Raw genomic sequence first — 22,635 nt, 5'->3', positions numbered from 1 at the left:
TTGTTTCTTGTTGTGTGGTTCCTGCGATTAAATAAATTATATTTGCAAATGATGGTTTCACATTGATACATTTCATAATAATTTATTTACTCTCTTTATGTGCTGTGGTTGTAATTCTTCAAATAATTATTTTTCTGATATCTTTAACTCTATGCTCATTATTAATCAAATCATTAATTTATGATAATGTTTTATGTGTATTTATGTGCAGTGGTTGTAAGTTATTCATTAAATCCGTATTTCTATAATAATGTTTTACTCTATCTATGTGCAAAAGGTGAGCACCCTACTGGAATATGCACGCAATGTAATTAACCTGAACCTGTCAATCATTTACAACTGACAGTTGGCAACAAATGGGATGAAAAGTCCTCAGACAGACCCCTGTCTTTAAGCCCGGAGGAAACAGGGGGAAAAGTATTTGACAGAACACCTGGAAAGCCTCCACATACGGCTATAAACATGGCGGCTAACGGCTAATGGCGCCAACAGTATGAATAGTCCAAACAACGCAACTGACATTGTCTAAAACTGTGTGTGTTGGGGGCAGTAGGGACACACGCACACAGGGGGACTAACATGCAAGACTAAGTTATTAGTTTTATAAGTTAGTATGGGAAATACTGACACAATTTGAGTTGCAATGGAGGAATGGCGCCGTTCCTGTGGGCTATTAGGTCGAGCTCGTTATATGCTAAAGGGCAAAACACAGACAGCAGAGATTCCTTGCTTTATAGTTAGATATAATTATATGCTCTCTTGTTTCAGTTAGATTAGGAGGTTGATACAATTATTATATAAGTGCTCTCAAAATGAAGCTAGAGCCAGCCGGTGGTTGTGTTAGTTTAGCTTAGCTTTGTTCAGCATAATGTCGTCTAATGAGGCTATACTTACAACCATAACACCTGCCTGTAAAGGGCCAATGAGAGTGCAGTATTGTCTTAAGAAGTACCTGTAATTAAACTATGTCACACTCTATAAATTGAGTTATTTGGTAAGTGTTGCTGTTAAGTGTGAGATTGGAGCAGTACTGGCCTTCCTCATCTGCAAAATTATGCTTTTAAATTCATATTTTGTCAACTAAATCAAACTTCAATATCTTGGAAATGTAATTATTGCAGATTTTTGAGACTTCTTAAATATAAGACAAGTCAAGGAGCCAAGTAAAAAATTGCATCAAGTTTCCCTCCCATCATTTGTCCAGGGAAAAATAGTTGTGAAATTATGGATAATTCATTCATTTGCAGTACCGTTATGTTTGATAGTGGGTAAAAATGTTGAAAAGTACAAAGCAAAGCCTTAAATCAACAGCATAGTTTTACATTAACATGGATTAATTCCACTGTATATCAACATTCAAAGAAAGAAAGACAAAAATGTAGAGGGAAAAAAAAATAATTTAATGTATAACCTTTGTATTAAGCATGACTCTCTGTGTTATACTGTTCTTGTGGCCTGCACGAAAGCATGACCGGCTCCCTTTCCACTTGAACTATACTTGAAACTCTGATGAATTGCTCCCTTTATTCAGAACTATACTTGAACCCCTGATTTTTTTATATGAACTGTCTTTCTTAATACAATGCCTGATCTGTATACCACACTGACGTGCTAAACGATGGAAAGTTGAAATAAAGCCTAGCCTGCACATTGACCCTTTTTCTGTGTGTCTGAGACAAGAGGGTGCCTTCATTTGGGAAATTCCCTGTTCTTTACTAAGTGATGTCTCTTTGTTCTATATTAAGTATGTCTATCCCTTCATTGAATGTAACTATTGACTCTTTGTTAACTATTGACTCTTTGTTCTTATGCATATAAAAACCCTGGTGAAGATGCACTCAGGACCGATTCCTCGGTAGTCGCTGACTGTCACTTTGTTGGTTTCGGTCCTTTTGCGCAAAAGCTTATGAATATACAAAGATAAATTTATCTTTGTTGGTCTCCCTTATTCGGTCAACTTCCACCACAAATAAATATTTTTTTCTCTGACTTCAGTCAAGCAAGAATGTTTTTATAATAGAACAAATTCCTCTATGCAAATTCTCATTGCAGTTCTATCCCACTATCGTACACATCTGCCCCTATGAGCCAAATCATCCCATTAGTCTTATTGCTGCCACCTGTCACTTGATAGGTATCAAGGGAAGGGCAGACTTTGGTCATATTGATCTTTCAACATCAGATTACCCAACCTACGGATGACAGAAGAGAGTCAAACTTAATTTCACCCACGCACAGAGGAATCATTCCTAATTAATCACATTAAATGTAATAAGATTTAATAATTAGCTTCTCCAAGGAGGTTGTTTTTGTTTGACAGCAGAAAAACTACTATAAGGGCTACTACTAGCCTGGTTAAAGGGTTTAGCGTGGAAAATAGGAAGAAGGCATTACATTTTGGAGCCGATCCGAATCAACGGGCAGATACACAAATTATTTTTCATTTTCATGAAAATTGCAAGATAAGGCATGGCCTTGGAGGTCTGCGCTCTGGAGTGCTCTTATTTCTTGCAGACCACCAACCAAAAATAGTATAATTGTTTATATCCTCACTTCTGGACAGTTAAAATTATTTCTAACTGGATTCAATCCCCTTTCTTGTGCTCGCCAACAAAGTAGAAATTGAATTGACCTCAACAGCCACAGCACTACTCAGATATGATCTGCCATTTTTCCAAGCCATCGTTTGCTGAGTCAGTCAGTGAGATGACACCGACACCGCCGCTGCTTAATAATTGAGGTGTTGACAAACCAGAGGTTAACTGATCTAAAATGAGAATGTTAAATTGGCATCATGTGTCTTCCGTGGTCACAACAAGCACATCGCGTGTGGTGATTAGCACAAAACCAGGACATTTTGTAAATCTGGCAGCATATGAATGCCTGTTCTTACTTGTGGAAAATGTATTATTTTATTATGTAATGAATGAGTTTAAGTAGTGCAGCAGTGTGCTATCCCCACACACAAATGTACACACACAATAAAAATTAATCCGTAAACATAAGTGAGAAAATCCAAACAAGTTTATTTACAAACACATTACCATTATAAAGAATGATCCAGAGTCAGTTAAGAAGCACTGTTATACATTACCTCCTTTCAGTACACAGACCAGTTACCTTCCTATTCCATTCTCTATTAATTTGTGTCTGTGCAAGAAATTTTAGTGGTCAAGCTGAAACATTTTTGGTGTTCATATTTGCTGAACTAATATGTCTTGTGCATAAACACACAAATAGTCTGTATAAATCATGAAATAAACAACATACATCTTATTAGCAACGATGTCCCTCAAATACAAATAAATAATGGAGATGTGCAGAGCAGAGCATGAATAGAGGAGCGACAAAATATTATGTCACAGTCTCTTGAAAACCTTTTGCAGTGTAAAACTAAATAAAAGGTAAAAACTTACACAGCTTTCCAGTGCGTAAATGCACATGCTTTCTAGAGTGCAAGCTGAAGGTCCACATTTCAAATGGGAAGGTGAAACAATACAGTAGAAATGAGAGTGTTGTAGCATTTCACAAAAAGGGCAGCAACCATATTCGTGCATCTTTGATCAATAAGAACTAGGTCTGTTAATGTACAATTCAACAAATCCATTCATCTCTCTGCGTCTAGGTTCGTGTATATATCTCCAAAAGCACTGTGAGCTCCAGTGGAGTCTTAAGTGTAAACATTTCAGTGATCATTGAAGCAGGCACACACAAAGCCAAGTATAGAGTAAAGTCATGCAGAGCGTTACATGATTATGAATGGAGTTTACAGGGGGTAAGACTTCTCTAATTCCAATAGATTATAAACTGAGAACTGCACATGAATGTATTTACCTTAGTGAGTCTTAATTGTCCTTTGATTTAAGAGAAACACTAAAATTTTGTTTGATGGTGATGTATTTGTAGTTAAGCAAAACACATGGGTGCATTGCATATCGTATAGAGGGGTTTTATATCTCATAAGGCAGCATGGCTTAAGACATAAATGACAACGAGAGGCTGGGGTCGCTCAACAGTACTGTGACTACAATGTTACTCTACAAATTACACGGCCTTGAAAGTCCAAGTTTTGCTCACGTGGTGTCATTTCCAAATATTTATCTGGCTTTTGTCCAAAACCATGACAAACCAAAAAAAACATTCTCCCTTCTGCATGCACCTCTTTTTTAACCAGAAATATCAGAGGTTTTTTTTTTTTATTGGGAGTAAGTAGGCCTCTGAAAACAGACCATTTGAATAGTGTTTTAAAATATTCACCCAGAGAATAGGAAATAGATTACAAAAGTAGACAATTGGATGTTAGAATTTTATCGTGTTTTTTTGTTTTTCAAATATTAGCTTAATACTAAGGTTCAGGTTTTGTTTTACACAAACATTAAAAGCTGCCACACCCACAGAGTGTCCAAGATAAAGAGAGAAGACAGGGGGAATGAGGGGGCACAAAGACACCCACTGCGGCCCATTTCAGAATAAATATCTGTGCAATGTTGAGTAGAAAACAACACCTCTGTACAGCAGAGCCACTAGAAAACTTCACAGAAACAACATCACTATGATGACCACTTTTCACATTAAAAACAAGCATCCTACGATCAGAGAGTCGGAGATAACCATAGTGATTTGATTGGCTAGGTAAACAACTTAAGGTTCACATCAAAAATAGAGTATGTTGGCAGCTAAAGTAAGCAGCCTTCACTGTGTCGTGGAACTCGTGAGGGCAGAAAAGTGTACGCTCTAAAGACCAACTCTCTTTTCTTGAAATACTGAAGTGTCTCATTGACCGAAGTGAAACAGAAACTGGTTTAAAACAAACTAACTATCTAAAAGGTAAACCACGTTAAAGCAGAGGAGTGGGCGATCACGTGCACGGCCCCGTGTGTACATTGATGATCCCGCGGGTGTGCATGTGAATGAAGTTGAAAATTTCATGGGGCATTGCGTGGAAGCCCGGCCGTGGCTTGACGTTGTCATAGTAGTGGTGAGTGATGAAGATGCCGGAGGGGTTCATGGGAAACGCCCAGAAACCGTAGAGGTGGACCTCCTCGCACATCTCCAAGGCGGCGGTCACGAGCATCAGGCCGCTGCTGACCCGTTTGGCCCGGACGCCCTGCACCGCCCAGAAACGCTGCACGTTGAGCAGGTACTGCGGGTGGAAGAAGAACACGCCTCGCTGGGAGTCGAAGTCATCCAGCATGTACTTGACTCTGAAAGATACGTCAGTGTTGCGGGTGTTGTAAAAGGCGGGAAGCACCACCGAGGAGTTCTCGTAGTTCTGGAGGACTTGGTAGAAGGGTCGACGCCATTTCTCCAGCTTCTGAAATCTGCAGAGGAAGTGAAACGTGAGATGGCAAAATGATTGAGAGAGAGTGAGAGAGAGAGAGAGAGAGAGGCCTGATTTCTCGCTCAGACCTTTATTTACAGTACCTCTCAGAGATAATGCTCGGATTTATTGTCACCAGATCTGTTTTAGTGCCAACATCAGCTGAGTACTTCTCATTGATGGGCGGTATGTTGCACCTGCAAAGAAGAGTACAAGGTCACTGATAATGGAGTTTAAATGTATTTGACTTGACAAAACTAGGCATGCTGGTGGGCTGCACAATTAATCATATAATATATTTGTGATCAGGAGTTGGACCTCTGAATTAATCAAACTTGACTGAATGTTTGATAAACCGATCCCCTTAACAGCAATTGTCAGATCATAGTTTAGCAACCTAATCTAGGCAAGGCAGGCCCGTAATGCTTTGGGTGTGTGGAGCTGTAGTAGACTTATCACTTGCACATTAAATACCTTTTTACAGCATTCCCATTTCTGAAACACTAAAAAGTCAGTGACAGTGTTTTCATCCAACACATGGAGCTAATGCTGGCTTCATTAGCTAGTTAAATCTGATAAAATCAGCCATAAATAAAAAGAAATTCAACAAGAGAAAATTAAGAAATAGGACGCCTGCTTTTGTTTCCCTCTACCTGAAATCAGGGTTAAAAATTACTAAGAATTTCAAAAGGTAAACTGTACCGTGCGAGAAAAAAACCTTATGTCAGTTATGTAACTAATACAGTAAATCACAGACAAGAGCGTTGTAACACAAATCAAAGATCAAATGTAATGTTACAGGATTTTTTCTATCTATGGGATAATTATTTTTGTGTGATTGCATGCTCTGTTGGCATTGTCACTAAATCCAAGTTTTATTCATAGACAGCAATAACAAACACGGAAGGATTATATCGGGAGGATTTATACCTAAACACAAAATCTGCTGAGTCAATTTCCTTTCCACATTTGGTGTTCTTGATGATGCCGCCATTTCCAATAACAGCACATTTCTTGTACTGCGATTTGGAATATGGCATATCCTGGATGAAACAGACATGTTAAATTCAGACAAACAGCATTGTGGGCTCTTGAAATCAAATAGATAGATTTAGTGGTATCAGACCAATGGTAGAAGAACAAAAGCCAATACACTCATAATACAGGTGCTGAACTCACATCTGGGAACATCTTGAAGACTTCACTGGTGATGGGAAGAATACCACTGGTGTCCACCTCGTACCTCAGCTTGGTCCCTGCAGGAGTGTTCCTCTTGGTGGTGAACAGAAAGGAAGGAGCATTACAGCAGCGAGACAGAGACATCCTTCAGGAAGACACCAAAGAAAAGAGGGAGTTAGTTTATTGGTAAAAGACTTCACACCAGAATCAAGACCAGAACTAGCTTCAGCCTTGTGTTGTGTTGATATTGGCTTTACCTCTTCATTGTTTGGGGTCCCACAGACCCTGCTTCTGGATGTGTAAACATAGTAGTTGCAAAATCAACCATTTTATTTCTGCTTTGAATATTATTTTTCCGAAATTAACAAAACCCAATATTTTATATAAAGAAGTATTGAAGTACTGACCCATCTCTTTGCCACAAACTGGGCTTCCACATTTGACTTAGTTTGACAAAGTTTAAAAATGACCATGAAGCATTTTTATAACAATAAATAAACATATTTTTCGTTTATTATGTTAAAGGGTTGTGTATTAACACATATAGATTGTATTTCAGATAAGATAAGATAATCCTTTATTAGTCTCACATTGGGGAAATTTGCAGGAATACAGCAGCAAAGTGGATAGTGCAAACAAACAAAATAAGAAATAGGAAATTTGTTTATTTGTTGTTTGTTTATTTGTTTGCCGATAAATCATTTACAGATAGAGAATTGTACAGTTTGATACCCTATTACGCTACGTGAGTGTGGGGTGAATTAGACCCACAGTAGTCTAACTCACTGTTTGACTTCTTATGAGCAAACTGTTGCTAAACTCCATTAACAGAAATGAAAATAGATTAATATGGGTTGTGGTTGGGTGGTCAACCATAAAAGGTTCTCACAACATCCATTACAGATATGGATAATATGAAAACCCACAGTTTTACAGCTTGGTCTCTGAGTCTTCAAACACAAGTTCTGAAACATATCTTCAGTTAAAATTAACGTTTATAAGCCATTCATATTAAATAAGAAAATCTAAAAGTGAGAAATCCGTGTGAAGTATGTTTTGGGGTGTTCAAAGCACCAAATGAGAGAGACAATGGGGGAAAAAAGCAATTTGCAGTGAGAACAAAATCAGGATATTCGGATGTACCTTTCCTTAGACCGAGTAACGCTTACTTGAAGTTGCTGGTCTCCTCCTTGTTCTGCTCCCATCTACACACCTGCAGGTTTCGCCATCTCTCAAACAGATCCGAGGTTTTCACCCTGGCAGACAGGCAGAGAGACTTGTGGAATGAGGAAGGATATCCATGGCCATGTATTTTCCGATTAAAGTTTCTATAAGGGTAGTAAATTGAAGAAACAACATAAAAACGACTCAATAAGACAAACGGGGGAGGGGAGGGCAGATAAATTGCAGCGGTTAGACTGCTGGCTCTGCTGGCGCCACTGGATCTACACTTCACCCTCAATACAAAGACAGTGGCTTCATCAAGCATGTCTGTAAATAGCTGTCCTTGAGCTGACATTTCTTCCTTTGAGATGATCGGGAGATGTGATTTGCTCTGGGAGGCGGCGTGGCACCATTACTCTGTCTGTCTGGCAGAGTGACAGCAGCTGTTAACCGCCTCATGGCCCTTCTTCAAACGCCCAGAACTTGTTTGACATTAAAGTTTGGCAGCCTGAGGGACACGCACAAAAGGTCACTGGACAATGTTCACATTCATACAAGACGAAAATGTACTCCTCAAATTGCACAATTGCTAGTTGATGGATATAATGAATCTGGGAACTCATCTAACACATAATGCGACAATGTGCAATTTGTAGTTGAGAGTGACAATTTTCAGCTGTAAAATGTTGGTGATAAAATGGATGTCAAGTAAGAAGATGTAAGTGTTTTTGTCTACTGTGGGGATTTGCAACAATCATGCAGAGAATTTTCTCCCAACCTGAAAGGAGCTTGTGGATCACCTTAAGGGAAAAAAAACATGTTATTCAAAATGAGGTTGTCAACCCCACCTGAGGGCTACGTCATAATGACCACTCACATTGTCAAGACTTTGACGTCCATAATCTCTTGTCTGAGCTCCCTGCATGCAGTGGAGTTGTATTCATATGAGCCATCGTAGTTTTCCAGATACCTGGAGGGATAGACACAGTCATCCTCGGCCTTAACCTCTCCACACACAAGAGAATCAACAGAATTAATAAAAAAAAAAAAAACTGTGGAGATAAAATGCAATATATATTTAAAAAAACAGTGTGTTGGAAGATCACAATAAAGAAAAAAATAGCTTATATTTACTACAAAATGTCTTAATGAAATACTAGAATATCAGTGTGGCATTGTGGGATGACAAATGACAGAAGTGATGCAACTGATTTCAGGCGTCACAGACAGGATAGCAGCATACGGTTCACTGGACACTTGCACCAGATTCTATTACATCTTAGTCTAAACCAACGTGATCCAAAATCTGAAGAAAAGTAGTACCTCTCGTATTTTAACTTATAATTAGAAATTGGTTAGGATGAAAACTTGCATGGTTTAACATGGGCATCCTGTGATTAAAATGTGTATAAATGCTGAATATCAATTTAGTAACGGAAAACAGTCTGAAAGAGAAAAGGGATTAAATTTATACTATATATAATAACTGCACAAAATAAATATTATATGTCAGTAACCAATACCATTTGGGGGATTTAATATTTTCAACTGGAGTTTAAGAATCTGATAAATCTATTTTACTTATGTAAAACAATCATTATATTGAAAAATGACCAATGTCCTCATCAGTATTGAGGTGTGACTGTGTTTTTGATGGATTTGACTAAATGTTTCTGCAAATGTATTCAAATTTGCATACAAATACAACATTGTTTCAACTGTTTATCTTTGCTACACAGGAATGAGGCTATAAAAAGGCACTAAAATGTGGGAAGTATATATTAAGATTTTACATCAGTCAAATGATTTTGTTAAAACTGACAATAGTCTCACCCCCAAAGGGTTTCTCTCTTTAGCTCTGATCTATAATTTTCCTTTTAGGTTTTGGCAGAGCGCCTCAGCACTCAGACATCTTTCTCTGTCGGCATTAACTGTAAATAAACTTGTTTTATATAAATACAGATATTAATCGATACAGTTCATTTTACTTTGATTAAAACCAGCCATAACCACAGTTGTCGTAGTTTAAAAATATACCCCTTCTGAGATATATCTGAATCTTGGAAAGCTTTAAATGTCATAATATATTTTTTAAATGTATATGTATCATGCTTGGCAGAGAGTGGCCGGATTAAATGCTAAAATAGCAGGATTTGCAATGTGTATTTGTAAGAATTAATGTATTTTTTTGTAATATCAGATAGATAAGATGGAGTGTTGTGTTTTGGAAGATGGATAATATTGCACATATTACCTTTGGCTGTGGAGGCAAATGAGGCGAGTTAAAAGCAAAATCAACTAAACAACTAATAATAATAATAATAATAACAATAAATGAACACAACAAGCCATACAATGGAGAGATGCATTAAAGGAACAAGATGCTTGGATGACGTCGTAAGGAACAATGAAACTGGTTGTCTACATCTACCTGATGATGCAGTGTATTTCTGAGGTTTTAATGAGAGGAGCATCTATTTTCTCTTCTATTGATGCTTGTTTTAGCTAAGATGATGAAAACCTTTGCAAGTGTTCCTTGTTCAGTTCTAAAAGCAAGACAGCAATTCACTTGATGAGATGAATGTCACCTCCTGTAGGGTTTTAGGGGTTAATCGTACAATGCTGGCTGAAAACCAATGCGGAATGAGAAAGACTAACCAGCATTTTACCACAGATACTGACATCTACTGCTCAGCGCAATTTGGAGCTTTTTGGGGGGGGAAAGAATCTGGCAACTTTCTGTCTTATTGTAACAAGGAAAGTAGGAAAAAAGGGGGTAAATCCAGGTCGCAGAGAGAGACAATGCAGATGTGAGAAGGGGAGATAGGGGGAGCACAGAGAAGTGCCCACACTATGTTTATGGCGTACACACACAGAGCATGTGCAGGACACATGAGACACAGATTGAGGAGGACAAGGCATTCGGAGATGGGTGCTGAATGGGACACAGACGTACGAGGAGAAGCCAGTACATCAACAGGAGACCGTGGTTCAACCAGCTTCTAAGGGGGGGGATGGGGGGTCTGGGGGTCGAGGTGGACGGGATCAGACAACATGCAAGAGCAAATCTGAAGTGCAACCACCACTGAAATAATATGAGAGTTTATACCTTTCAGAGTAATGAAAAAAAAAGAGGCATTCTGGGGTTTCTGTGAAAATACTAAAAAATGCCTTCAAACTGTCCTACCTTTTTTTTTTCTTCTTAATATCGGATAGGCAGGGTGTGACTATTACGGAGATCTGTGAATCTGGCTGAAAATTCTGACGGAAACATCTGTCAACATGCAGACAGGTTAAGTTAGAGTTAAATATGTGTCGTAGTCCTGTGACATCACCACCCCTGCTAACTTCCTAAACCTGCAGATTTCATAACAAGTAGAGCAAGAAAAGTGTACATGTGCTGCAGCTTGTATTCTCTCTAAAGCATCTGAGTAGTAACTGCTGTATACGTAACAGCGGCCCAGTCCACACATGCAGGGCTGGGTCGTTACTATATGATGTATTAAAAACTTGTTCTTTCTCTCTCTTTCTCTCTCTTTCTCTCTCTCTCTCTCTCTCTCTCTCTCTCTCTCTCTCTCTTGCACTCTCTTTTCTCAGAGGTGTTGTGCAGAAGGTCACACTAGAAAGGTACCTTTTCCTTCCATTTCTGGCAGGCTTCAGAGATCCATCATCCGAGAAATTAACGGGACCGGTCCAATTTCCTGTCTCGTCCCCTTTGAGTCGGCTAAACTGTTGCGCACTAGCAAGAAAATGAATCAGTTTATTTGGGGTTTATTGTCCTTACTGTGCAAAAAAAAGTCAAACACATACAACCAAGCCCAACTCAAAATTTGCACATTCACACACACACACACACACACACACACACACACACACACACACACACACACACACACACACACACACACACACACACACACACACACACACACACACACACACACACACACACACACACACACACACACACACACACACACACACACACACACAGACATACATTAAGGGGGGGAACAGCTTTTTGGCTCAAGAAAAAAAAAGTGTGACACCAAACATGGTTAGAATGAATTGTCGTTTAATGACGTCACCATTTGGATGGCTCATTTATACTCTGCGGGCTGTTGCCACTATCATCAGTGTGATTAAATCACCCACACCCTGCAATATTGGCCTGCAGGAGTGTTAGACTTTTAGTGAGATATATTGAAGTGATTTAAGGGAGGAACAATAACTGTTGCCAATTTTGCTGTGAATGTCATGGCACTGCTGAGGAAGAGATGCCAACAGACGGTTTAGACCATATTTTTGGCCAGATATTGCTTGTAAGGGTGGTGTCTTTTGGGGATTATCTCAACTTGGACTTGAAGAGCATACATTTTTAACACCAATATGTCTGTGACTAATGAAAAAAGAAGAGACTAGTCACAGTCCATCCAGATATCAGTTGGTGTACAACTTCTCCCGTTAACGACTGATTATTATGCAAGTATTCATGTCTGACTCATCCCTGAGAGGGCTCCGTGGGTGTTGGGCAAAATTCAGCAGGGAAACTGAACCCTAAGAGCCTTTCTGGGTGAATTATGTGAGTATTCATCATCGGGGACTCATGTCAGAACTGATCTGCAGGCGCATTCTCTTAGTGCCACTTCAACACCTTTAAATAACACTCTGTAACCAGCTGCAGAGCAGAACGCACTGAAATCAGAAAGATATTCTTCGTTTTATGATGTGTGGGTACAAGAGGACAGCTGTTATACAGAAAAGCTCATTTAACCGATGCGGTTTTGGCGCTTAAATAATTAATGTTAATCATCACCAAAACACTATGCCCGTGAAAGCTTGACTTGATCAATAACACAAATTTTATTAGATATTTTCCAAAAGTGTGGTTACTGATAAAACCCCAATCAATCTCATGTGGCTCCCACTGACCCACAGGTCAATCCAGTATCTTTAAATCAAACATTAAGAGTCCATTTATCTCCCATTGACTCAATAATGAGCACAGTTCGGACAGTAATATAAGCATTAGTTCAGACCAACATCAAGCACAAAGTTGCTCTGCTGCACGAATGTGCTCTGATTCTGCCCTTGAGCGTCATTAATGGGACTTGAAAGCAGGAAGGACCTTTATACATATTGGATTTTGTGACTCGGCTATTTTTTTATGGAAGGTCTGGACGTTGACTCAGATGTCCATTTATTATGTCCAGAGGTTTTTCCTTGTAATAACTATAAGGGCTCCTTACAATGGGCACTTCATTGTCTGTATCCAAACACGAAATTTAACGCTGTTATTTATGAAGACAGATGTGAGCTCCTCTTGATCTCTTGTTTTCTTACTGCTTCGTTTTCTTAAGTATCGGATAAGTTGTCGGTATCCTTTTTTTGCACACTATCTTTGTATTTTTTGTCTTCTCTATTTTTAACAGAGAACCACTTCTGTAAATAGTGTAAGTGCTGTGTCTCATAAATAATGAACTAGCGGTTCTATCTGCTGCTAAGCGCTAGAATCAATATCTCAATGTAATGCTCAGTAAAAAAAGACAGAAAGCTGTTTAGAATTCAACCCCAACACATAATGCATCAAGAAAGGCTCCAAAACAGTCAAGTTTTTATGAAGTAATCTTTTAGGTCATTTTTTTAAGTAAAAATTTGTTTATTTTGTTTTTGGACTGCTGGTCAGATAAACTAGCAACTCAAATATGTCATATTAACCACTGGAACATAGTTTTTGCATTTTTAACATTATTTATTGATGTTGTTTGATATAAAATGATCTCCAGATTAACCACTAGTTCCAGTTGCAAAACCACTAATTTCCTGGATGGTTTGGTGCTATGGTATTTTTAGATACCGCCCTCTTCAAGACACATAGAGTTCTAAGTTAATATGTCTTCACTTACAGAAGTGTGTCACTAGCTGTGATCATTTAAATAAGCTCCCCTCTTTAATATGCACTCTCTTTTTACAATCTTACATTCTCAGCTAACTCATCTTAATGTGAGTGAATGCGGGCAGCGAGCTGTGACACCACAACGTGACTCGAGTTATCAAGCACAACAATGTTCATGACTTAGGTTGACTCTAATGGGCGACCTCATACATTTAGAGCAGAGCCCTTAGCCCTCTGGTCATGTGGGATGGACGTATACACAAAGGAGGCTGGTGTGCGATTAATGACACTGTTACTCCCTCAGCTTTCTCTCTGTCTTTGCACCCAAACGTCTCCTCTGCTGCCGCTCTAGGCCTTCGACGCCTCCGGAAACTTGCAAAGATGTTTTTTTAAGTAGAGCGCATGATAAACACCTTGCCAGCCTGTTCTCATGCTTGGGTTTAGCGGGAGAAGAGGCTGGGTGTGGTCGAACCTATGTGGGCAACATATTCTGTTTTTTTTACGCTTGGAGAGATGTCATAAGATGACGTCTTCCCCCCCCCCGTCTCTCTCTGCATCACACACACACACACACACACACACACACACACACAGACAAACATGACTCCCTCTCAGCCTCTCACTCTCGCCATCTCCTACCCCTCTCTCCCCCACATGCACTGAGGTGTGTGTGCAGACAGACTGTAGCAAAATGGCTGCCGCTGCATGAGCCCACTGCTTGCTGTTGGGCGGCTTGTTCCTCTCTCTCTCCCAGAGGGGCACAGGCGAAGGAAAGTGTGTGTGTGTGTGTGTGTGTGTGTGTGTGTGTGTGTGTGTGTGTGTGTGTGTGTGTGTGTGTGTGTGTGTGTGTGTGTGAGTGTGTGTGAGTGTGTCAGGTCTGAATTCATGCATCTCACCGCAGAGGTCGGGATGCCATGAATCCACATTAAGTATCATCAGACCAGCCCAGCAGGGTGGCAGAGGAGGGGGTTAGCAGCTGTGGGAAGCTTTCAGATTGAAGCACATATATGTTTTGCTTTGAAGTTTACATATATGCGCTAAAATATCTGAAGGTGGGGGTAAAGATTTCCGATTGTTCCTTTTGTTTGGAGTGAGATTTGGTGTTCTTTGTGGGATATGTTTTGTTTTAAACCACCTAAAAGATAAAAAAAACATCCCGGCTTCTCTGCATCTGCTCGTCTCACACTGAAATTTGTCTCAGAATGTAAAGAAAAGGGGGCTGCAATTTAGTGGATCTATTGGTCTTTAAATGGGGGTAGATGAGTGCTAAAGAAGGACCATCCATATCAGGGAGACAGACACTGTTGCAGAGGTGTTATAAAACATGGCTCTGCAGTGGCTGTGTGTGAGCTGGGTGCAACCCTGGTGGAACTAATTTAATTAACAGGGACCGATAGAAGAAATACACATCATCTTTAAAGTGTCGATATCAGTAATCATCATCATCAGCTCCAATAGCTGTCGGTTGCATTGTGATAATCTGATGCCTCTGTAAGATGTAGGCTACGACCAGTAAAGAAGGCTGAAACAGAAAATCAAATAAAGTCTTTGGGGGGGGATTAAAAGAAAGGGAAAACATTACCATACACAGCCAGAACACTGTGTATGGTATGAATGTGATGCTTCGCTTTCAGAAAATATCAAAAAAAGAAATCCAATGGAATTTGTTTGCCACTGGAAAATAAGATGGATGGTTAATTGCTATTGTTCTTTTCAGCCATGAAAGCTTGTTTTCCCCATGCGTCCCGACATAGTTCATCCAGACTACTCCCATGTATACTGACTACTATCATTTTTAGCATTCATTATCTATTTTTCACCATTCAATCACTAACTGGGCCAATAAGTCTCACACAAAACGGCTATGAATGCATGCTTTTGTTTTTTGTTTGTTTTTTTTTAAAGCTGAATGATATCCTTACAGCCTATACAACTCTTATTATAAACAACAAGGCCACTATAGTTGTCTATTGTTAAGGACGACTACACAATGATAAAGGGCACTTACCTCTTAATGTAGTTTTTTCCATAGAGAATCTGTTGCAGTAGTGTGACAAGTCCAAATACGCAAAGGAACATAAAACAAAGAGATCTATTGCCGAGGATATCTTTACCCGACGACGGGTCGGCGTATCCCATTCTTCGGCGCAGCATCCAGGCCTGATGGTGACACCCGGTTAGGTGTCTCTCTCCGCTGCATTCAGGACCACCAGGTGCTCAGGGGTCGTGTATACCCGCCGGACAGGACATAGTCCATCACCTTTTTTCTAGGCTGTGGTACTGCTCTCGTGCCGCAGCATCATCATTGCTGTTGGATGATAAGCATCGCAAGGAATCGCCAGCTGTGACCTCAATTGCAAATCATAAATTTATTTTTTTTTAAAAAAAAGCTCTCTGTCCACACCAAAATAATTCTTATTTCTTCATATATTTTTTGCAAACAGAGAGGGTGTAAAAACATGAAACGATCCGCAGGGAAATTGCTGATTATGTGCTGGATATCGTGCATGCGCTCCTCCTCTCGACGAGGTGCAGTCGCTCGGTGGGATGCAAGCAATGCAGATTCTCCCCCCCCCCCCCCCCCCCCCCACCCCCAAAAAAACGCGCACAGAAGGTTATTTTCGCTTGAATGGATCCCAAAATACTAAATCAGATTTTTTTTTTTTTTCTTTAAATCATTGATGCGAGCTGCGGCAGAAAAGAAAAAAAACAAAACACACACACACACACACACGTCCTCCATGCTTCATCTCAAATCTGAGCAAAGCTGCGTGACTGAAATGTAAAAGAAGGAGGATGCGCCTCTTCTCAGCCTGGCAGCCTGCAGGGGCGCGTCCCCTCCACTGAGATGCTCCTCACTCAGCCAGAACCCAAGGTCATCGTCTCCTTAACACGAATGCACCTGTGCTCTGAAAATAGCCTATTTCAATTTACCTGAATCACCTGACTTCCTCAGGCTGGTGGAAGAGTGTCAGAACTTGGCCCTTAACTGTAAATTACATAAGATAAGATAAGATAAGATAAGATAATCCTTTATTAGTCCCGCAGCGGGGAAATTTGCAGACTTACAACAGCGTAGAGTAAAGTGCACACAAGAGACATAGTAGAAGACAAGCTAAGAATAAAAAATAAAGAAATAAAAATAAAAATAAAATAAAACAAGTATTATAAATACGCAATAAAAAAACAGTAGAAAAAAAACAAAAAAACAACAATAACTGAAATATTATATTTACAGACAGAGAAAAAAACAACAACTATTTTAACTATTTTTAACTTTCCTAACTATTATTGCACGGTGTAGTGTATTGCACAGGTTATTATTGTAGTGTATTGCACAGGTTATTATTGTCATTATTGTCATGTGGTCATGTGGTCTAAAATAACATTGCATTGTACTTTCTTTAGAGCTGATACTGTGGCAAAACAAATGCATAATGTTTTTTTTTATTTTTTTTACTGTAACTGGTTTCATGTCTAAGCATTTACCTTTATTCTTTATTCCTTTTAATTCATTGCAGTTCATGTCAAAGTGGCAGATACAAGATTGTCTGCACTACATTACTGTCTATTTGAACTAAGTCTCTCACTGTTTTAGGGGCTGGAGACAATTTAAAAACCTTAACAACATCGTTACAAGCTAAACAGATGCCCTGCCAGACGCACCTCCTCAGAGCCAAAATCCTGGCAGGATTTAGTGGATCTTTATAGCGCTGGTGCAGATGATTGTATAAGTGACGTTGATTTCTGCCTGTGTCCACTTTGACAGCTGTTTGAATGTGTCATCAAAGTCCACCTGGGCAGCTGCACACCAGTATCAGCGTCTGCTAAAAAAAAAAAATGACTGTAATGTAATGTAATGTAATGTATCACCTTTACAAACTGCAGCGCCTTAGGTGGATGTAAAAGAAAAGATAGCTGCCATAGATTCTTACAGACTTGAAATGTGAGGATTGTGGGAATATATCTGCTCTGCTTCTCAAGGAATGACCAGTGAGCACATTTGCTAAACTCCATCCATTCCATCCATTCCATCCATTTTCCGTAACCTGCTGATCCAGTTAAGGGTCGCAGGGTGCTGGAGCCGATCTCAGCTGTCAATGGGCGAAGGCAGGGTTCACCTTGGACAGGTCGCCAGTCTGTCGCAGCTAAACTGTAGCACTTTAACTGACACATATTGTACAAGGGACTCATATATGTTTTGTAGCGTTACTTTAAGTAATCCACATCACTGAACCATCTATAAGTCAGATGGAAACACAAAAAATGTAACTCCTAGAAGTATAGTTTCATAAAGCTTTAGCCATCCGTCGGTTTATTTTCTGCCACTTAACCTATCTGGGTCAACATGCAGGCAAAGCAAAGAAACCCAGATATCGTTCTCTCATCGTTCTCTCGAGCCGTGGCCCTCAGGACCTGCGGCCCTCCCAGGCCAGATTGCACATGCAGTCCCTCCAGCAGGTTCTGGGTCTGCCCTAGAGCTCCTCCTAGTTGGACATGCACAGAATATCACCAAAAAGGAAGCGTGAAGAAAAGTGAGCCCAGAGACGCCCTGCAAAAGGAACGCGCATTTCTGCCTTCTAGCCACAGTTCTTTTTTGTGTCACCCATCAGACCTTAAATTGTTATCATGAGCTTTAAAAATATCCATGACTGGATGAACCTGCTTTAGTCACTGGGTTAAAACATGAGCTGGTTGGCTCATAGACCCCTGTCTCTTCCCCATCTCTCAGTATGCACTTCGTTATGATGATGACAACTTAACAAACACAAGACATGAGTAACAGCTAGAATCCACTTTGTGTTTAAATTATTTTGCCAAGCTCAATCACCGTAATTTTGCCTTGAGCGCCAGAAACAAGCAAGTGAGCCTACTCCTATGCTGTAATACTACCTGGCCTCCAGTTTGCTTTATGTCAATTAATTTGTTGTTATTTGATTAAACTGGTTTTGAAATATGAACCGTATAGGCTGAGCAGAATACAAACTAAAATAATAATAGTCTTACAGGTCTTACAATAATAGTCTTAAGAATGAGTGTAAAATTTTACATTTTACACTCATTCTTAGTACCATGGCTTGACTTTCTTCATTGCATAAAATAAGATAAGATAAAATAATCCTTTATTAGTCCCGCAGCGGGGAAATTTACAGGATTACAGCAGCATAGGGTATAGTGCAAACAAGAGACATAGTAATAGAAAAACAAGATAAAATGAAATAAAAAAACAAGTATTATAAATAAGCAAAAAAAAAAAAATCCACAATAAATGAAATATTATATGTACAGACAGAAAAACTATTATTGGTTACAACTGATCATTTGGGCTACTTTTAAATAGTATATTTATTTTCTGCCACAAAATCCTAATGAATAAATCCCTGGGTATGATTATGACACTGGTTTTTATTGTCAAAATGCTGTATAAAATACGTCAAGTCAAGATGTAGGCATGGAACTAAAATCAACGTTCCCTTTCGCTAAACATTAGCACAATAGCTACATGGGGTCACATTTCAGTGTAACACCGGAAGCAGCGCGGATGTGATTTCATGCGGCGCAAGCTCCTCTTCCGGTCTCTTTTCCCTTAGCCCCTGGACGAAAATGGTAAGTTGTAACGTTGGCGGTCAGAAATCTCTTAACATCTGCGTAATAAGTCGTTTATCTGAAACGATCACTTGGTGTTTCGATGTTGAATAAACATAGTTACCGTCCAGGTGAAGTATTTTGGGGGATGAAGCCATGTTTTAATAAGATTAACGCTGTTCCTGCTGCATCCATACAGCGTCCATTAGCTGCTTGTAGCATTCAGATTTAGGGTACAGAATGTGCCCAAAATGACTACACAACGTTCATATAAGTCTTAACTTCTTAGGTTACACCCAGCAAGTTACCACTGAATAATTAATTGTTTTTTATCAGTTTTTACTAATGCAGCAAGCTAAAAGGCTTAGCTAGCTTAACTGGCTAGCTGCTGAATGTGCTTCCTCTGAGTGTACACACTGCCAGCATGCAACTGTGGCCAACCTGCAAATGCTTTTATGTAGCTATTTGTCAAGATGTTGTATTTTAGGGGGCTTTATTCTAACTTGACTATGTAGTTGTCCAAATAGTAGGGCAGTAATCAATATATCACCCCTCACATCAACATCAAGTGGTGAATGTTGCAGTCTGAGTCTTGTCTATGATGTTTTTAAACACAAATGTCTGAACAAATGATTTCCCATGATTCATTCGTATTTACTGAGACAAGACCGTCAAGAGTGTTTGGCCTGTAATGAACTATTTGATGAATTTTTCTCTGACATCTATAAATATTCTCACTTCACAGACCAAGGGAACATCCTCCTTCGGTAAGCGCCGGAACAAGACGCACACCTTGTGCCGTCGTTGTGGCTCCAAGGCTTACCACCTGCAGAAGTCCTCCTGTGGCAAGTGTGGCTACCCCGAGAAGCGCAAGAGAAAGTGTAAGGCACCTAATGACATGTTCTGATATTAAGACTGTCCTTTTTTACTCAAAACACTGTAGGAAAGCGTGCTGTTGTCTTTGAAATGGGCTGTAAACATGCAGGCATTTGCTAAGGTACAAGTCATTAAGTATTGTTGTTCTCAGGTATAATATGTCAGTAATTCACTGTAGTTGGGTAGAACATACTTGATAAGTGGCTTCACCTATGTTTTAGACCCGAAACTCTGTTGGTAATCCAGCTCTTCATTGATGTGTTGGTCAAGCTGCCTTGATGCATACTTATGTTTGTTTTTGTAGACAACTGGAGCGCTAAGGCCAAGAGGAGGAACACCACTGGAACCGGCCGTCTGAGACACCTGAAGGTCGTCTACCGCAGATTCAGGTAAGATCTTTAAATGTTATGTACTCGGCTAAGATAACACAGAGCAGAACATCAAGTGTTACCAGATGCTTTGCTTGTTATGTGATTCTGCTATGAAAACATGTTTACTGTTTATGCTATATTTCACTGTTAATGGGCTTTTTATGTGAGGGAGGTATCGGCAATATAAATGTTTAAGTGTCATGTTGATGCAAAGACTTGAAAATATAATTAACCCAAAGACCACAGTGAAAGCGTTGGCTTTAAGTCATCCCTAAAATCGTTAGACGCCATAAATCTGCATTCAAAATTTTGATTTCTAAACTTGGAGCTACAAACATTGGATCTGCTATTGAGATGTGTTGACAAATTCCGAGCAGGAAATATAAGCAAGATTCCTGGATCTTGGATTTAACTGCCAAGAGGAACCTGATAGCTGCATGCTTATTTAGGCCGTTGGAATCATTTCAGTTTGTGATGTGAAATGATCAAAAGAAACGTAAAACAGGCATGTTTATAAGAATGCCAGATTATTTAACCATTTTATCATCTGTGTTGACATTGCGTTTTTAAAAATATGGTGTCAAACACTGGTATAAACAAATAACTATGAAGCTGTAAACTAAATAGCTGTTCTGACATGGCCCGTAATGCAAGTGTGCCTCAAAGAGACTGTTACTTTAACTTTCACTCAATCAGAAAGAAGGGGGAGGCTGGTGAGCTTTATTAAGAACCCATTTTTTATATTTCAAGACTTTTCAATGCTGCTTACCAATGATGGTGAAAAATAAATGTCTGAACAATTGATTTCAAAATGATATCAGTATTTTCTCTGAGGTAAGCTTCATTGTTAAGAAGTTAAGAGTTAATGTTCTAGGGTTCGTTGAGTCCAGGTGGTGTTGAGATGATCTCGGGTGTCTAAAGTCAAACAAACTCATGTTTAATTTTAATTTATGATTTAAAAACTCCCTTAAGCCTATATAGGTTGGCTGTCATGCTGATGGTCTACTATCATAACAATTATTCCATTGTGCCACATGAATGTAGATAGTTAAAAATTTACTTTATTTATTTATTTTAAATGGAGATTATCCTTATCGATGACTCATTTCTTAAGGGAAATGGCACTGAAATGGCTGTTTTTCTGTCTGTGTACCAAAAGCCATGGCATGCTTAACATCTGTGCCATTTGTGCCACAAATTCTGTTTATTCTGTTTTTTTAAACAAGTCAAGATGAAATAAATATTTATGGTTTATAATTAATCAGCTCTCTACAGCTGTGGTTGTTTAAGCTGGTTACTAGCTAGTTTGCTGACCAGCCTGCAACTACTGTGAGTAGACGATAAACTGTGGCATAAAGCGTTTAGTACATTTATGAGGAATATTGAATATAATGGCTTGACTTTTATTTACCAGGATTTACCGCCCAGTGCTATTGCTCAATTTAAATTTTGCACCAACCGGATTTTCTTTGTTCTGTTTCCCAGGAATGGTTTCAGGGAAGGCACCACCCCCAAGCCCAGACGCGCTGCAGTTGCCGCCTCCAGCTCATCCTAAAAGACACATTATTTGTTAAATAAATGTGATGTTAAACAGGAGTTTCAGTCTGGTCTCTGGATCTTTAAGCCTTATTGGCTGTCAAGTTAAAGAAAAGACAGACCATGGCTGGTGTTGTCAACAGATGAAATATACACAGGGTGAAGACTTAATTCCAACTTGGTTAATTTGTGCAAATCTCTAGTAAAAGTTTAAGATTTTATATGTCAATCCTCAACACAAACCGGAAATAAATGGTGTTTTCAGAAACATGAACTATTGTTTTAATGTTGGAGGTTTTGTAGTGAGATCAGTGGGGATGACCAATTAGCAACATGACTGGAAAATCTGTAAACAATCATTCACCGATGATGCTCTGATCCCTTAAGGATATTTTTGAGGAAATATTCTTGCAAACACCAACCTTATAAAAACGTACTACAACAAAATGTATTGTGGATAAAAGAAAATGTTGGTGTTCCAGTAGCTATTTTTTTTTTTTTTAAATGGGAAATCCTAATCTATTAGTCTAATCATTTAGTTTGTAAATGAATAAACAAAAGTTTGCATATTTATCAAAAACCCTTGGATGCTAATGGTGAAATACAATGTTTAGTGTTTTTCTTATCTAAGTTGTCAAATTTCATGTACAATATTCAAAAGCCTTACTGGAATATATTGCATTGCAAACATGTGAATTCACTGATCT

General features: G+C 39.2%; 2 protein-coding genes and 2 non-coding genes across 7 annotated transcripts; 3 read left to right on the top strand and 1 right to left on the bottom strand.

Annotated features, from left to right (window-relative positions):
• Nucleotides 1-3,073: 3,073 nt before the first annotated feature.
• On the bottom strand, nt 3,074-15,713 carry st8sia5 (ST8 alpha-N-acetyl-neuraminide alpha-2,8-sialyltransferase 5). 4 transcript variants are annotated; one of them, XM_054612712.1, is made up of 9 exons: nt 15,568-15,698; nt 11,295-11,402; nt 10,851-10,937; nt 8,541-8,633; nt 7,669-7,755; nt 6,500-6,644; nt 6,251-6,363; nt 5,425-5,517; nt 3,074-5,321 (listed from the first exon to the last, which is right to left on the bottom strand). In XM_054612712.1, exons 1-9 carry the CDS (start codon nt 15,696-15,698, stop codon nt 4,859-4,861), a joined length of 1,320 nt encoding a protein of 439 aa, XP_054468687.1. In that variant the 3' UTR covers nt 3,074-4,858. The 4 variants fall into 4 exon arrangements, with proteins under 4 accessions (XP_054468687.1, XP_054468688.1, XP_054468689.1 ...); XM_054612713.1 differs by lacking the exon at nt 10,851-10,937; XM_054612714.1 differs by lacking the exons at nt 10,851-10,937; nt 11,295-11,402 and having other exon boundaries at nt 15,568-15,713.
• A 3,345-nt stretch (nt 15,714-19,058) lies between these two features.
• Nucleotides 19,059-22,077, top strand: rpl37 (ribosomal protein L37). The gene is made up of 4 exons (XM_054613191.1): nt 19,059-19,166; nt 19,891-20,026; nt 20,326-20,410; nt 21,878-22,077. The coding sequence occupies exons 1-4, from the start codon at nt 19,164-19,166 to the stop codon at nt 21,945-21,947; spliced, it is 294 nt and encodes a 97-aa protein (XP_054469166.1). The 5' UTR covers nt 19,059-19,163; the 3' UTR covers nt 21,948-22,077.
• Nucleotides 19,735-19,814, top strand: LOC129102914 (small nucleolar RNA SNORD72). Its single transcript, XR_008531730.1, has one exon. It is a non-coding gene; the product is annotated as a small nucleolar RNA SNORD72 (small nucleolar RNA).
• Nucleotides 21,155-21,233, top strand: LOC129102913 (small nucleolar RNA SNORD72). Its single transcript, XR_008531729.1, has one exon. It is a non-coding gene; the product is annotated as a small nucleolar RNA SNORD72 (small nucleolar RNA).
• Nucleotides 22,078-22,635: the final 558 nt, after the last annotated feature.

This window comes from Anoplopoma fimbria, chromosome 14 (assembly GCF_027596085.1).
Source record: "Anoplopoma fimbria isolate UVic2021 breed Golden Eagle Sablefish chromosome 14, Afim_UVic_2022, whole genome shotgun sequence".
NCBI lineage: Eukaryota > Metazoa > Chordata > Actinopteri > Perciformes > Anoplopomatidae > Anoplopoma > Anoplopoma fimbria.
Note: the sequence above shows the minus strand (reverse complement) of the source record. Positions and strands in the feature narration are given on the sequence as shown.